The 16664-nt window shown below is 41.0% G+C and overlaps 1 protein-coding gene across 1 annotated transcript in view; it reads right to left on the bottom strand.

Annotated features, from left to right (window-relative positions):
- Positions 1–16664, bottom strand: part of HSD17B12 (hydroxysteroid 17-beta dehydrogenase 12) — a 152888-nt gene that overhangs the window by 10837 nt on the left and 125387 nt on the right. Inside the window, exons 7-9 of the mRNA XM_008701060.2 lie at positions 13188–13222; positions 5852–5933; positions 3726–3791 (exon numbers count right to left, since the gene is read on the bottom strand). Of these exons, the coding sequence (XP_008699282.1) occupies positions 3726–3791; positions 5852–5933; positions 13188–13222 (183 nt within the window). The remainder of the gene's footprint in view (positions 1–3725; positions 3792–5851; positions 5934–13187; positions 13223–16664) is intronic.

The raw sequence follows: 16664 nt of genomic DNA, 5'->3' as shown, positions 1-16664 counted from the left end.
GCAGGCGTGAATGGGGTGGGAAGATGGGGAGTGGGGAGAAGCGGGGAAAGGCATGCCGGCAGAGGCGCCAGTCTGCCGAGGGCCGAGCATGTACTGGACACCACTGGCCCACTCTGGCCGGACGCAGGGAAGGACGATGGGGTGGCAAGAGAGGCGATGGCCTTGTGGAGTCCGAATTTGATCCTAAACATCACAGGCAGCCACTGGGGGACTATGAGGGAAAGCAACGTCTCCCGACTTGGATTTTAGCAAGCTCACCCAGGAAACAGCATGTGGGATGGAGTGGAAGAGAAAATTGCCAGTAAATACTCCTGGGCCAAAAAAATGGGCAGACATAAACCACCACCAAAGAAAAACCAGTAACTGTTAACTCTGAGCTTTATTTAGACCAGCTGTTTCTGTCCCTTTGGTCAGAACTAGTATGACATTCTAGTCTACTTCAGCACTCTGATGTGTTCACACAGAAATGACAACCCTACTTTCCTTCACAAACATGTGAGCTTTTATTTTTTCACCAAATTCACGCTACATTTAAACCCTGAATGAATTCATTTGAAGGAAGACAATGATCAATGAAATAACATAACTGAGAGTTCATTATTGGGGAAAAACAAGTTTATCAAAGTTACACATTTCAAAAAACAAATTGCTAATATGTTTTTGCAGTAGCTTCTAGTCACGCCGGGCTAATAGAGAATATGGAGAAAAGATCTTTGAGGGAAACAAGCCGTGGGAATGAAAGAGGAGACGGTCTTGTCTACTCAGAGAATTTCAGAAATCGCTCGTCTGTGCTCACAGAGTGTAATACTCCCTTTTGTCATTCAAGCACTTGCAGCTTCTGGCCATGCTGTCTGAAGGTCACCCACTGACGGATCTGTGACATTCCTGCTTAGTCTCAGCAGGTGTTTAGAAATTGTGAAATTAATAACTTGATTACAATAGATTCCTCAGAACGAGGAAACGGCACGACACGGTGTGGCACATGATACCTTACACCCCACGAATGCTTTATTGGCTCCTTGTCACCGAAATACACCACATTCTACATGGCAGATTTCAGCTTCTAGCATTAAAATGACAGGGTCAAGGGGAGAAGGGGGAGTACGGTAGTTCAGTGTAAAATTCAGGGTTCTCGAAAACCCTGTCTTATTCCCCAGTGTACCCTGTGTATTAATGGGAAGCCACAAATCAGAATAACGTCAAAGGGCTATGACATCTAAGGACCACTTGGGTGAGAACTCAGGAGGGGGCTTCGAGGAAGCCGACTCTAAGATGGCCCTGGCAGATGAGGAAACATTGACCCTACCCTTCCCTTACCTACCTCTCACTGTGGGTGACTTAGCTATAGTCTCCACTCATAGAACAGAAGGAGTTAGAAGCTAGATCCAGACAACACTTTGGGCCACCTTGACTGTCCAAAGATACAGGGGAGGGAATGGAACTGACTCCATAACTGCCGGAACACAGCCGTCTCCAATGTGTTCAGTGCTGTCCTAAAGGCCTCAAATAAGGAGCCCAGAGATTAAGAACAAAGGCTTTGGTGCCAAGCAGCCTCGGATCTGAGTCCTGGTTCAACACGGACACGTGGCTTAACCTCTCTAACCCCGATTTCCATAAATTTACAGAAGATGATAATCACACCACCTTATGAGGTCATTACGAGATAAAATGAAATAAATGGATACCTATAAAGTGCTTAGCACTGTGCCTGGAAAGTAACTCTTCAAATATTAGCTATTACGATGACTGATCATCTGGGGCTTCAGGGTGCAAAATTTGAAATGCTAGGCTCGCAATAATGAGAGCCATGATGAACAACAGGAGAGCCATGTGAAGAAGTGGGGGCAGGTCGTGGGTGGAGTAGGAAAGGGGTACGCACTGCAACTTGTCCTAAGACACTGTTAAAAATGTGCCTAAGCAGGGAAACGCTGTGAGCCATCATTTCTCTGCTCTGAATAAGAGCTGCTTTGAGACAGATACTCACAAAAACTCCTACATTTGCTTCCTCTCATATTTAGTATTATATTTTCACAGCATTGTGTCTGTTAGCTACATAATAAAAGCAAAGGTCTCTACAAAAATTAAGTCAAAATGGATCAAAGGCCTAAATGTAAAAGCTAAAACTCTAAACTCTTGAAAGAAAACAGGGAGAGAGCTTGATGACATTAGATTTGGCAATGCTTTCTTGCATAGGACACCAAAAGCACAGGCAACAAAAGGAAAAATAGATAAACTGACTACATCCAAATTAAGAACTTCGGTGCACCAAAGGGCACAAGCCATAGAATGAAAAGGCAACCCACAGAATAGAAGAAAATATTTGCAAATCATAAATCTGATAAAGGGTTAATATCCAGGCTATATAAAGAACTCCCAAAATTCAACAATAAAGAGCTAATGACCCAATTAAAAAAGGGTGAAGGTTTTGAACAGACATTTCTCCAAAGAAGATACAAAATGGCCAATAAGCAGCTGAAAAGTACTCGGCATCACTGATCATTAGGGAGATGCCAATCAAAACTATAATGAGAGACCACCTCCCACCCATTAGGACAGCTATTATTTAAAAACAAAAACAAAACAAAATAACACGTATTGGCAAGGATAAGAAAAAACTGGAACCCTGGTATGTTGTTGTGGGAATACAAAATAGGTAAGCTACTATGGAGAAAAGTAAGGCGGCTCCAAGAAAAAAATACATCCATACATGTATATCACTACAATTGCCCCCCGACCCAGCAACTCCACTCTGGGTACCAACCCAAAGGACGGAAAGCAGGGTCTCAAAAAGATAGGTGCACACCTCATGTTCGCAGCGGCGCTATTCACAGCAACCAAAAGGTGAAAGCCAGTCAAATGTCCAGCAGCAGATGAATGAATAAACACAACACGGTGTACATATACAACGGACTACTATTCAGCCCTCAAAGGAAGGGAAGTGTGACACACGCTACAACATAGGGGGACCTTGACGATGTTACACGAAGTGCAATAAGCCAGACGCAAAAGAAGAGAGACTGCACGATTGCACCCACGTGAGGTCCCTCGAGTAGTCAGGTTCAGAGACAGAAAGTAGAATGGAGGGTGTCCAGGGCTGGGAAAGGGGAAAGTGAGGACTTACTGTTTAATAGACACAGTGTTTCAGTTTTGGAAGATGAGAAAGTTCTGGAAAGGGATGGTACTGACGGTGGCACAACAATGGGAATGTATTCAATGCCACTGAACTGTACACTTACAAGTGATTTAAATGGTGTTTTTATTATGTATTTTTACCACAATTTAAGAAAAAATGAAAACTCGCTACCACCCCTAAGTCATCCAGGTGCGTACAGTCATCCTTGCTCTGGAAAGAGCGGGCTTTATGCAGCTCTCCGTCTGCTCTTGTGGTTCTTACACAGTGGCTTTGGGAACAGAGTCCCAGCACACCTTACACACCTGGCAGCTAAGAGATACTGACAGTCCCCATTCTCTCAAAATAAAACTGTAAGAAAGAAAACCGTGCGCTTAGTTCTACTTTAACTATCCCTACTTCAGAATTCTAGGGGATAATTTTTTTAAATCTAGACTTAAGTGCATAAAAGAAAAAGAAATCATGTCTTTAATGGTGTGCTAACGTCACACTCACTTCCTTAGGAATGCGATTTTCTTTCGTTGCCAAGACGGCAACCGTTGCTGTGGAAACCACACAAAAACAGGGGGACGCAACTGAAACAAACCCCACTCACCTGCACAAAGATGCCCTTGCTCCTGTATTCCTCATGGAGGCACTGAGAGAAGAAATCCACAAAAGCCTGGGATGAGGTGGGAGTGAGAAGGAAACACACACATGACATCAATCGGCCTGATCTGCAGTCATGGCAACACAAATAACAAACTAACCATTTAACACTGGAGTTCCTAATCATTCTTATTTCAAATGCAGAAGAGACCTTAAAAAAAAAACAAAAACCTCAAAACCTCAAGTTGTTTTTATCTGCCACTAAATTAAGTATTCTCTTACCAAATATAATCTCCAGATCAAATTTTGACTTAACCAGAAACGGGTCTTATCTCTTCTTTTTTTTCAGAAAAATTACTTTCCAGGAATAAATGTTTTATTATATAACAAAGGATATGTTCCTCCTCCCCACTTGCCATTCAAACAGAAACACGATATGAATTCTGTTCAACTCTCCTCTATAGGGATTTTGTTGTCAGTAAAGAAAAGAAAAGAGCAAGCATCCTCTTGGTCCTTTGGGTTGGCAAGATCCAAGAAGTGTAGGGATGAATGTGACAGCCCATCTTCTTCTGATAGTACAATTTTAAATCTATTTGTAAAATACAATGTACCATTTTTCAAATATGGACTATACCTCAGGCTTAAAATGCAAAGTATCAATAATGACTCTACTAGGGTCCCGATTAATCACAGTCTTGTGCCCATGGAGCAGAACAGGGTGAAAAGCTCGAGTCCAACAATCACTTCAAGAAACATGGTGTTCATTTTAAACCCACCTCCTGTGTATTTCAGAGATACAGAAAGCAAGGAGATTGCAGGAGTGGGGCGTGGTGCCGCGCTTTTTCAAAACTGTGGTCACTGTTCACGTTTTCCCAGGGGACAAAGAGCCAAGTGAAAAAAAAGGCAAGCACTTTGCTCTTTTCCTTCTCTGACATATCACAAGTTCTTATTATATTTTGCTAATTTTTCCCTAAAAGCTTGTTTAATTTCAGCATCTCAATGGTCATTTTCATTTCAGAGATGTAACCTATGCTTCAACATCGGATAAGAAGCTACGGACCTGCAGGCAGCAGGAAATGTATTCTAAATAATTTCTCCTACTAGTAATGTGAAGAGGTGAATGGTGATATTGTATGAAATTATGACATCACAGAGACTTCTAGAAAATCCCTGTCTCACTTCAGAAGTGACAATAAGTATCTATGAATTCTGAATAATGTAGCAAAATACTTGCACTCTCACCCAGGCTATCTTGCACCCACTACGTGTATTTATGTCCTGACTGGTGGCAAATTCTTGCCCTCAGCTCTGCAGAGTTGGAACTTTTGCTGGGCGAAGCTGACCCATTCATGAACCAAATCCCCCACCATTAGATGTTCTGATCCACAGAGCTAACTGGCCTAGGCCAGCTCTCTATGGCAAGCACGAAATCAGGTATATCTCGTTTCCTTGCCTTTCGTCTTGCTGCACTTCACACAGACTGTGTTCTTTACAAAGCGGAAGGTTTGTGGCAACCCTGTGTCAAGCAAGTCTATCGACACCATTTTTCCAACAGCATGTGCTCACTTCTTGTCTCTGTGTCATATTCTGGCAATTCTCATAATATTTCAAGTTTTTCATTATTATTATATTTGTTATGGTGATCTGTGTCCAGTGATTACCACATGTTGAAGGGTCAGATGACAGCATATTTTAGCAAGAAAGTATTTTTTTTAATTAAAATAGGTACTTTGCTTTTCTAGACATAACGCTATCGTGCACTTAATAGACTACAGTATAGTGTGAACATAACTTTTTTTTTTTTTACTTTGACCCTAGTGTAAACATAACTTTTATATACACCAGGAAGCCAAATCACTCATTTGACTCACTTTATTGTGATATTTGTGCTATTGTGGGGGTCTGGAACCAAGCCTGTAATAACTCTGAGGTATGCCCGTATTGGTTTAAAAACAGTCCACTACCAGGGGAATAAAGCATCTGTGGATCTGAGATGGGGGTGCCCCATTCCTTTCCTTCCCAGGCCATTTGAAAACGGCTAAGAAGAGGACTCCAAGAAGCTTCTGTGCTTATTTCTGACTACAAAGTATTCGTCATTCTTAGTCTGACATGATTTACTAAAAAATTATTCACCTTGGTTGCAGAGTAGATGGCCAACAGTGGAACTGGGGCTATGCCACTGGCAGAGGAGATGTTCAGAATTGCCCCTTTAGACCTAAAAAGGAAAATGCACCAAGTAAACAGCATGAAATCATAGACACAATGGCTTGTAAATTACAGATCGCGATATAGAATTATTTTAAATAGAAGAAGATAGCTGTTTTTCTAACACACATCTCCCCTCGCCTTTCATCAACACATGATATCCTTGGTCAGTGAATGAGGCATAACTCAATCAACTAAAAATAGGTCTTGTCTGCAATTAGCTCATTTCTGTTTTAGTAATCTGGGGCATGACCAGATCAGAGCTAGTCTCCTCCAGTTGATCTCTCCCATCGGAGGTCTTCTCTGGCTACATCGCCAAGAATCCTCGCTCTTAGAAACACTCATAATCCTTGTATGCCTTTATTTTGGCCTGCTAGCACATATCACCTTGCTATAGTATTTAATCATCGCATATGTATCAATGTTTTTCTCCCTCAACAAAACCATAAGCTTCTGCACATCACAGCCCTTGTCTTACACTTTTCTTCAACCCCCCCTGCACAGTCCTGAGCAGGTAACAGGTACTTAATAAAACCTCCTGGCAATAAGTGAATGGTTATGTTCTCCCCTCCTACTGCCTCCAGGTTGTAGATATTCAGTCACAAAACAAAGAGCTGACTATAAAATTATGCGACTCTATAGGAGATCAAACCGTATTCTTTGCCAAAAGGCAAAGCTCAATTTCTACTGTAACTTCTGGAGACTACTGAAAGCTAAAAGTCAGAAAGTTACCAGGAATTACTAATTTTACTAATAAATGAAAATTAAATGGGGGAAAGCAATGCTGTAAATACACTAGCTGCCAGCAAGCACGTACGGGTTGGGTAAAGTATGGAATTAAGGTTCTAGGAATTTTAAACGGAATTAAGAGTCACTCTTCTCCCCTCAAATCCATTCTTCTCGGGGTGGGGGGGTGGTGGCAGTCCCCTTCAGCTACTGCCAGTGACCCTACCTGCCTCCTGTCCTCCAGGTGAGCCTCCTTTCCTTCCACTCAGCTTCCCTTGGTTCTTTTTCTGAATTTACCTCCCCCAAGACCTACTTTTCTTCCAGTATTTTTTTAAAAAGGGATTATGGACCCATTTTATGCAAAATAATAAAAGAAACATGATTAAGTGGAATCTAAGTTATTTTAGACATAAATCTGAAAAGAAATCATCCCCAAACGTCACCCAGTCCACCTGCCAGCCTCTAGGCGAGATGCCACTTCAACCATCAAACGGAAGTCTGGACCCTCAGCTTACTGTGTCACTGGAAACAAGTTGTTGTCTTTTGTTTTTATTTTTGAACCCAAGTCCTTCCTAGTAATACACACGTTCCTAAGCAGTGAAATCCACTCACATTTTGGTCATCGAAATCAAATCTCAAATTTAAAAATGTTATATTGGAGTTTTAAAGAAAGGTGGAAATATTTAGTCAATGTATTGATTATATCATTCTTGTATGTTTTGCTTGTATCTCAGAGACAGACAAGCCTTTTGTTTTTAAACATTGGTAAGGGAGTAAGAGTGTCTATCAGGAGTTAGAACCCAATCACCTGAGGGCAAAAACTAGTAATTAGGAATGAATATCTAAGATTTTGATTTTATCTATATTTGTGAGAAACTCCTCTGATCAAAATGGACTAAAAGCGACTTTTGTTACTAGAGACTGTTAATAGAGTATTAATTTATGATGTTTAAAATATCTCTTCTTAGGGTGTTGAAAATGTTCTCAAATTAGATTGTACGGATGGTTGCACAGCCTTGTGAACACACTAGAAAGCACCAAAGTGTACACTTTCAGTGGCTAGATTTTATGGTATGTGAAGTATATCTCAACAAACCTGTAAAAGACAAAGAGAGAGAAGCGTATTTCTGATATAAGGTGTCACCTTTAAGCTCAGAGCAGAGCCCAGTCACGTGAAATCTACGAGAGCCATGGTATCTTCTGCAACACAGAATGCTGAGAAGTAACCCCAAATCCTGACAAAATGCACCCCCTTTCTGAATCCTAAGCATCCTTGTAGCTTTAGGTAGCATTTTATTTTAATCTCTTCTCACATAACCAGGAATTGCTATGGCCTCAGTCATTCGGAGCAAACGAAGACGAAGCTAGTTTAGAGTAGTTGTAGATGATACTGTCCCTCACTGAAGCTCTAGTATACCCCTGCTGGTTTTATCAGCTGGATTATGGGCTCCGTTTTACTCAGGTGGGGGGGCGGACGTTACATGTGCCCTTGAACAAAAATCTTAATATTTTTAATTTCATTCCTCACAAATGAAATGCAATTTAAAAGTCTTCCAAAATTAAAGTTTAATGTTATCAAATACATTTTAAAAATGAAATCTTGATCTTAGCAAAACACACTCTTAAAACTTCACTCACCAAAGCAATGATTTCAATACAGGAAAATTTATTTAAAGACGAAAAAAACTTCTTTCCCATTTTCAAAAATAATAGACCAATAGTCAACCATGTCACAGTTATGCAGGTATACTCCTTTAATTGTTTACCCCTTGAGGCAACTAAGACCTTTGTTTCTCAAATACTCTCCTCCAATTAAAATTTCTAGGAGGTACAGTTAGTTTGAATTAGTGAAAAGTCAGAATTTGAGGGAACGTTATTCAAAGTAGTTGTACTCCAGAATACATAAACAAACCCAAGACCAACAAAGTCTAAAGCAAGAATGCACTGGACCTGAGGAAATAAAAGGATAGCATTTATAATTGTATCATAAGGACAGCAGAGAAACACCCCTTCTACGAAAACTCTGTGCTAACAAGAAGCACATATATTTGTCTAGCAAAAACCTTCCTCCCACACCCACACACACAACAGCACAGAATTCTCTTTCTCTCCAAGGATAACAATATTCAACTTAGTTTTGTCTGAATCATAAACAACACGCTAGTGGAGCTGTCTTAATCCTTGTACTGTATACAGTATCTATTCTTCATGCAGAGATGGGGATGAGCACTTGAGACTGTGAGGCACAAAGGACTCATCTTTAAAATCAACTACTTTGTCTGGCTCTAATCCTCCATCTAAGCAGAATTAGTGACGTCAAACCAGTTTCCATGGCAGAGCCAGACTCATGACAGCTCTGTTATAACAAGCAGAAGGACGAAATGGGCTGCACTTAATTGCACACGAAAACAAACATAAAACCGAGCCTTAGTTCATCTCTCGTTTTCCGGGGACTTGGGGAACAATTCTACGATTGGAAGGTACGTTAACAATATTTGCTGAAGTTCCATAATGAAGACTCATGTCACTCGTACTTCAGCACACTTCCCAGCCTGTTATGACAAATATCCAAATAAACACGTCAAGTAACATTTTCTGTGATAGAACATTCTTAATTCATCACACTGCTTACTTGCCAACAGCCACACGATGGTGTCTCAGTGGTACAAATTACTGAGGATCTACCAGAACTAAAATACCGCAAAAACAAAGCAGAAAATACCACTGCTGATAAGGAAGCACCTTTTCGTAGAAACATATTCTCTTCAATTACTAGCCCTTTCACAAGCCAAACGTTAAACTCATCCAACCCTATAAAATTCAGTATCTGGTATTTATAGCTTCCGATAGCTCTGTTCTCTGGTAGAATTCCCTCAGACCTGTGGAAACCCTATCCTAACACTCTCCTTAATTGTCACCTGGATAAAAAAAATTGCTAGGACTTTCTTTTCCCATAAATGGCCCCAGTAGTCCATCAGACTGCTGCAGTATCCTTGTCCACAGCTCTGTAAAAATACTATTGTCATAGAGGAAGTGATAGGTCTCCTTTCAGTAAGTCACTGATTTCTGCCTTCCTCGGGAACATCAGCACTGCCCCACAATGGCGGGGAGAGAGATGGGGAGGTGTAAGTGCTCCCGTGAAGGACTGGAACACAGGGTCAGCTCCAAAATGGGCAGCTAACTGTATACAGAGTTTGATGGCAGATAAGGGAGACTGTGCAGAAAAGACTCCATGATGATCCTTCCTATTTCTATTTCTTATCAGGGAGTATGTAAGTGTGCTCCTGGAGGGTCGTTACTTTTTTTTTTTAAAGCTTAAATATAACACTGAAATTGGTACAGACAATTCTCTAACAGACTCTCAAGAAGACTGAGAAACATATCAAAACAGAGTTCTATGTCAGAAAAGAATCCTGGAACAGAGGGGTCAGACATATAATTAGAACCAGCAGTCCGAATACATTATACAAATCCTGCTTTGCTGAAGGAAGTTTGCAAACATTTCCCACATGAAAGAGAACTGCCTGCCCTAAAACACCATAACATGTCATAATTCCACCTTAAGCAATACAGTATGAAAGGGGCTATTTTTAGCTTTTCCATGGTTGTTATAGCAACCACCTCCTGGCTCCAGCTGTACACAATGTTTATAATTCCAGAGAAGTGGAAAGAGCAAGTTTCCTCTATAATGTAATTATGCACTTTCTACTTCTGCGGTAATAATACCTTAGTTTAATTATAGATACTTGTTTAGTGATAGTCAGTGGCTTTAGGCTATCGTTCTAGAGGGTTTGGAAAACTCATACATCAGAGGTAGAATCAGTGAAAGGGGAAAAACAACAACAACAAAGGATTTTATAAAGGACTCTGCTTTACTCAATGGAAATACGACTCCTATGGAAACCAACCATAGGAAATATGCCATTTAAGGATGGTATAAAGGGCAGGCTATAATAATATCACTTATAATGTGTAAGGAAGAAGGCTTTCAGATGATCGGTTACCTTGGAGTTTTTCCTCTCCTCCTGGGCACACAGCTAACAACATTTCTGGCCTCCTGTGCAGTTAGTGGTAGCCTGCGACTGAGTTCTGGACAATGGACTGTCAACAGAAGTGATGTACACCACACCAGGCCTGGCCCATGAAACCTCCCATAAAATCATCCTCATTCTCTCCTCCCTCATCTGTTAGCTGGATGCAGAAAATGCAGTGGAGCGCGGCAAGGTCCAAGGGAAGAACAGCCCCTACACAGAAAGAGTCTGAGATCCCTGAATGATTGGGTCGAGCACAGCCCCAACCACTGAACCACACTGGCTGTGTATCAGGACAAAAAAAGTCAACCTTTAGAGTGTTAAGCCACTGAGATCTTGGGATGGTCTCTTATAGCAGTTAGCTTACCTTAATTAATACAACTCGTAATTCCTTTCATTCGAGTGGACTTCGCTGTTCCCTCTCCTCACCAAAAGTACTGATTCACAAAGTCCACTTACATTTCTTACTAGTTCTTAGCAAGTGCCACAATCACCCTCGTGGCGTCAGTTTCAGTCCATAGCCTATGATGGATTTCCACCAGATCATTTCTCAACCTTAGTTTAAAATCAACTTGATTTCCTAAAGGCAAAGATCCAGTTCATCCTCTGTAGACTCCATGATAAACTCTACGCAGTGAGTGTCTGCTGAATGAATGGATCCTCTTCTTTGCATTTTCTTTTTTTTTTAAGATTTTATTTATTTGACAGAGGCAGCCAGCAAGAGAGGGAACACAAGCAGGGGCAGTGGGAGAGGAAGAAGCAGACTCCCAGCGGAGCAGGGAGCCTGATGCGGGGCTTATCCCAGGACCCTGAGATCATGACCTGAGCTGAAGGCAGACGCTTAACGACTAAGCCACTCAGGCGCCCCTGCGTTGTTTTTATCTAATGCTCCAGCTATAACTGCGATCATGGCTGCTATGTCTCTAAAGATAGGAGTGAAGTTCCTGGCACCCCATGTCTGTATCATTTACTAACTAATTATGAAGCTTCATAGCGCTCAATCTCTTTGGGACTCACTTCCTATCAAATAAGGTGGGGCTGGTTTCAATTAATTAAACTACTAAAATTCCATGACTATTTAAATCCCTTATGATCTACATTACCCCACAACTGTCATCTCTTTTGATACGGTTTTCACCAACATACTTAAAAATTCCTTTTCCAATGCTTCTGCGGTTTGTAAGTATTTCCTTTTTACTGGATGGACTTACTGTCCTGAATTAATCCCAAGTCAGTGGAAGATATCAAAACTGGATTAAGATGATGGCCTAAATTTCATCCTTTCTGGGTTCTACCCTGTCGGCCCCAATTCTCTGTAATCTCCTATCTGACCATCAGGGGCACACTCCTACTGTCGACCAACACGAAGCAGTCTGAGGGTTTAAAGGGAAATTTTACTAAAGGAATTGAAATATACCAAACTTCATATAAAATGGAACTACAAACAAAACCTGCAAAGAAGCCATTTCTCCACCGGTCTCTGTAGATGACAAACAAAATGGGATTCCTAAGCTCGCTTCCTCCTCTGTACAATGGTGGGAGACTATCAAAGTTAAATGAGTTAACACACATCAAGTCCTCAGTACAATACTTGGCACGTAATAGGTTCTCAATACGCATTAGCTGTCAACCCTGCCTGAAGCTGGTCATAGAGGTTTCTTCACAGAAGTAGGGTCTTTGGGCAATGCCCTTTCCGAAGCTGTGATTCCTTTGGATCTCTTCCAAACTCAAAGCTGTTTTGCAGAGGAAGGATGACTGTGAACCCTAAATTTAGCAAATGATCAAGCTAGCTCAAGATGCAAGCCCAGATCTTTTCAACAGGTTTCTTTTGAAAGCCTAGACATCATTCAGGCTTTTCCAAGGGAGAAACAGAGCTTAATTACAATTTTACACTTCATGCTATTTCAAGAAGAAACTCTACGACACATTTCTCAATGAAAATGAAGACATCTAGCATATCCTAGTGGAACCCAACTTAAACCAGAACACAAAGGGGGTTCCACAGTGTGGGTTTCTGCTCCAAGGGTGCGTTTGACATCTTACAACCATTTTATAACATGCCTCAGTTCCTCATATATCCATTCACCCATTAAAAACTAAACAACCAGAAGATGGGGTCTTGCTTTGTGAAACTCCACTGATTACAGTTCTGAGAGCATACAGCTTTAAGAAGGCATTCCCGGGAATACCCCAGGAACTCTATTCGCCCCCTCAGAGTAGCAGGCAATTGAGCTGGTGATGGTGACTCAGGCACACTTTTTAATCCTGATCTGAAGGAACCACCACCACCCTGGAGAGGGAAATAAAAAGGGAATCGAGTGGAAAAGGCCTCCACCACCGGATGACTCATGCTCTACCGTGTGACTCGCCAGGCACATTACTCTGTTGCTAAGACATGGAGGATAGGTTCATCAGTCACTTTAATGAATTTTGCAAAGAAAGGATTCTCCCTATAAATAATCATGAGCTCTGTCTCTCTAGTGTTTGTGTGTGAGCTCGTGACTCACCTTTCCACCATACCGGGCAGCACCAATCGTGTCATCTGCAAAAGAGAAAACAAAACATTCGTGATGGCTGAGGATGCGGGCAACAGATAAAGAGTGGAGAGAAGCCACCCACTCAAAACAGAAGGGAATCACGAAACCACTCACCACTCTACAGACAGCAGTTTCTTTTATATACTCTATATAATTTGGCTGTGTCAAGAGTGCATAAAAAGGAATCAGATGAAATCACTGGAGATAACATTGGGAATACCTTCAGTAAACTTGGCTAAAATTGGCCTTGCCTGAAACGTAATACTGGCACAGAGATCTTCAAATAATTAAGGACTTACAGTGAGTAAGTAAGGACTTACTAGTCTCCCAAAATGTACTCCTGGAAAAGGACATACGTTATCAAAAGAAATATCTGCGAACCAAGATTAAGATTTCTAATCTTAAGTGCTCAAAAGATCTTTCCCTATCAAAAAAGCCTTTAGAAGAATGCCCTAAAGTGACAGGTTGGCAAATGTTAAGTGTACCTTCACATTTCGTTCCCCTTGTTGGTCTAGCTAGCTGTAAAACTCAACCTTAAAGAAAGTTAAGGTTACCTGTGATCTCTTGAAACCAACAACAAAGAAAAGTGGCACCTGAATTTTCAAAGGGCCCTGTAATTGTTGATTAAATACATATAATACGGGGCATCTGGGTGGCTCAGTGGGTTAAGTGTCTGCCTTCGGCTCAGGTCATGATCTCAGGGTCCTGAGATTGAGCCCCATGTCAGGCTCCCTGCTCAGTGGGGAGTCTGCTTCTCCCTTTCCCTCTGCTCACGCATTCCTGCTCTCTCACTATCTCAAATAAATAAACAAAATCTTTTAAAAAGTACATATAATATGATGAGAGAGGCTACTTCTAAACTCTGTTTTAAGATATTATTAACTAAGAAAAGTTAAGACATCCACTGGATTCCTCAAGGCCACTTCATAGTTAAGTACTGAGGTTAGAAAATGAATTCTTGCTTTGCATGTATGATCAATTTTCTAAGAAGCAAATGCTGCTTTGTCACAGAAAAGTTGGCATGTGTGCCAAACACAGGAATTTTAAGTGTTTTATCTTGAATACTACAATGTCTTAATGAAAACAGTACTCTGATGAGAAAATAAATTTTTTTCCTAGAAATATTTTGAAGAAAGAAAACGTATTCAGCTTTACCAAGGTAAAATTTGCTATGCAGTGCTCCCAACCCAGATGTCAAGCCAGGAGCTGCTGCATATACTTTTCCAGGAAAAACAAGCTCAAACTGACTGCATCGTGAAAGATAGACTGACATACTGCCAACTTTGAAACATACAAGGAAGTGTCCTCAAAGCCTAGGGTAATTATGTCAACAGAAGTTTCTGGATTGGGCCGAATCTTCTGGCCCAGATTATAAAAAAAAAAAAAAAAAAAAAAAAAAAAAAAAAAATCATGAAAAATCTAGTTTGGCTTAAAGCGTTCCATATCTCTCTCCTTACATACAAGTCTATGTTTTTCATATTAAAGTCATTTTCACAGAATGAGGGGCATGTGCTCTCTGACTACATTCTATAGCACAAGATGTGACTGGAAGTTACACGTGCAACTTCTTGGTCATGGCCTTAAAGGAGAGAAAAACACATGTCCTCCTCCTGACACATTCCTCCTCCTGATGTCTGGATAGATGTGGTGGAAGGAGCTAAAACAACCCACTTAAACCCCAAGATAAGAGCTGTGTGATAATGGGGGCAGAGCAACGAGATAAAGAGGCAAGATCCCTCATGACTGGGGAACTACTATGCCAAACCCTGATTACCTACCCAGCTTTTTATCCGAGAGGAAAATAAATTTCTATTTTATTTAAGCCACTGGTAAGTCTCTGTTACAGCAGCCAAACCACTACTCTCACTAATAAAATTGACCATCTGTGTTGATGAAAACTGAGCGATGGTAACATTTTAAGACTTAAAGATGAAATAACCCCCAAAGCAAACTCAATCAGAAATTATGCTGATAACCCAAGTGGCCTCGGTATTTTATAGTTTTTACAACGTGTTCCTGTTTCTTCTCTTTTCTAGGTTTGTTGACCCGATTCAGGATATGCCCACAGGGCCTCAAACCAAACTGGATGGAGCTAAGTCAGAGAAAAAGCTGATTTCAGAGCTGATCCTTTCAACACTGTAGTTACCTCCGCCCTTTTCAGATTAAGTAACTCTTCAAACTTGCTTACACGTTTCCTAAGATGTGCCTTTTCATGGGAGCACACAGTAATTGCTCAATATAGAGCCACTGAATGTTCAGGCAAGTGTGGTTGACACAGTCAGGTCCAAGTTCAAATCCCAGCCCTCCCACTTGCTAGAGGTGTGACCTCGAATTACTTCCTTTTCTGCAGAGTACATATGGATTAAATAAAGAAGGCATTTACATTACAGGTTATTCTGAATCTCAAATGAGGTGATGTATATAATGGACCCAGCACAGAGCTCGTCACACAGCAAGCCTCTGAAGAGAAACTGGTGTCCCTTACTGCCAGCACACACTATTCTTTTAGGATGTGGCACCACTACGTATGTAGGTCTCCTGTAAGCATGTTGTGTCTGACACGGTTTAGAGCCAAAAACGATGGCAGAGTTTGAGGTCATAAAGTTCAACCCACAACAGAAGTTTCTGGATAGTTCCATCAATACTGAAAAATACCTCAGTTGGGATGCTCTTGGGGTAATGGAATTGTTCTAAAACTGGATTTAGAGACAATTGCACAACTCTGTGAATTATTTACCATTTAATTATACACTTAAAGTGGATGAATTTTATGGTTTATAGATTATTCGTCAAAGAAGTTTTTATTATTTTTAAAATTTTTTAAGATTTTATATATTTATTTATTTGAGAGAGAGAAAGGGAGCACAGGCAGGGGGAGAGGCAAAGGGAAAAGCAGACTCCCTGCTGAGCAGGGAGCCTGAGTCGGGGCTCCATCCCAGGATCCCAGGATCGTGACCTGAGCTGAAGGCAGATGCTTAAACAACTGAGCCACCCAGGCGCCCCTGAATGAAGTGTTGAAAAAAATCTTAAAATTCATAAAAATGAGTTCAAGAACTGGAATCACAAAATACAGTGGATGTTACTTTATCAAACCCAGGAGAAAAAAGAGCTCTCAAAATGTTCTATGCATATCAACTTATGGCCCAAGCAACGTGAAGTAATTAAGAGGCATTCTTCTGCTTAGTCGAGGCCATGTTATGTACTCAAACCTGGGCTAGCTGATAGGAGCTCACTACCTAGCCAGAGAACAGATGTGTACACAAGATGTACTATGAGTAGTACCACAGAGGTAAGAACAGAGGGCACTAATGCTTCGGAGAGACATAGTTATGTCTGGGGAATCAGGTCCAGAGCATCACAGATTATATTTCAGTTAAGTTCTGAAAGAATAAATAGGAATTCATCAGGCAGAAAAAATATTCTAGTAGAATAGAATACAAAAAGGCA

Source organism: Ursus maritimus, unplaced genomic scaffold (assembly GCF_017311325.1).
Source record: "Ursus maritimus isolate PB19 unplaced genomic scaffold, ASM1731132v1 scaffold_23, whole genome shotgun sequence".
Lineage (NCBI taxonomy): Eukaryota > Metazoa > Chordata > Mammalia > Carnivora > Ursidae > Ursus > Ursus maritimus.
The sequence above is the reverse complement of the archived record's forward strand: the minus strand, read 5'-3'. Positions and strand labels throughout refer to the sequence as shown.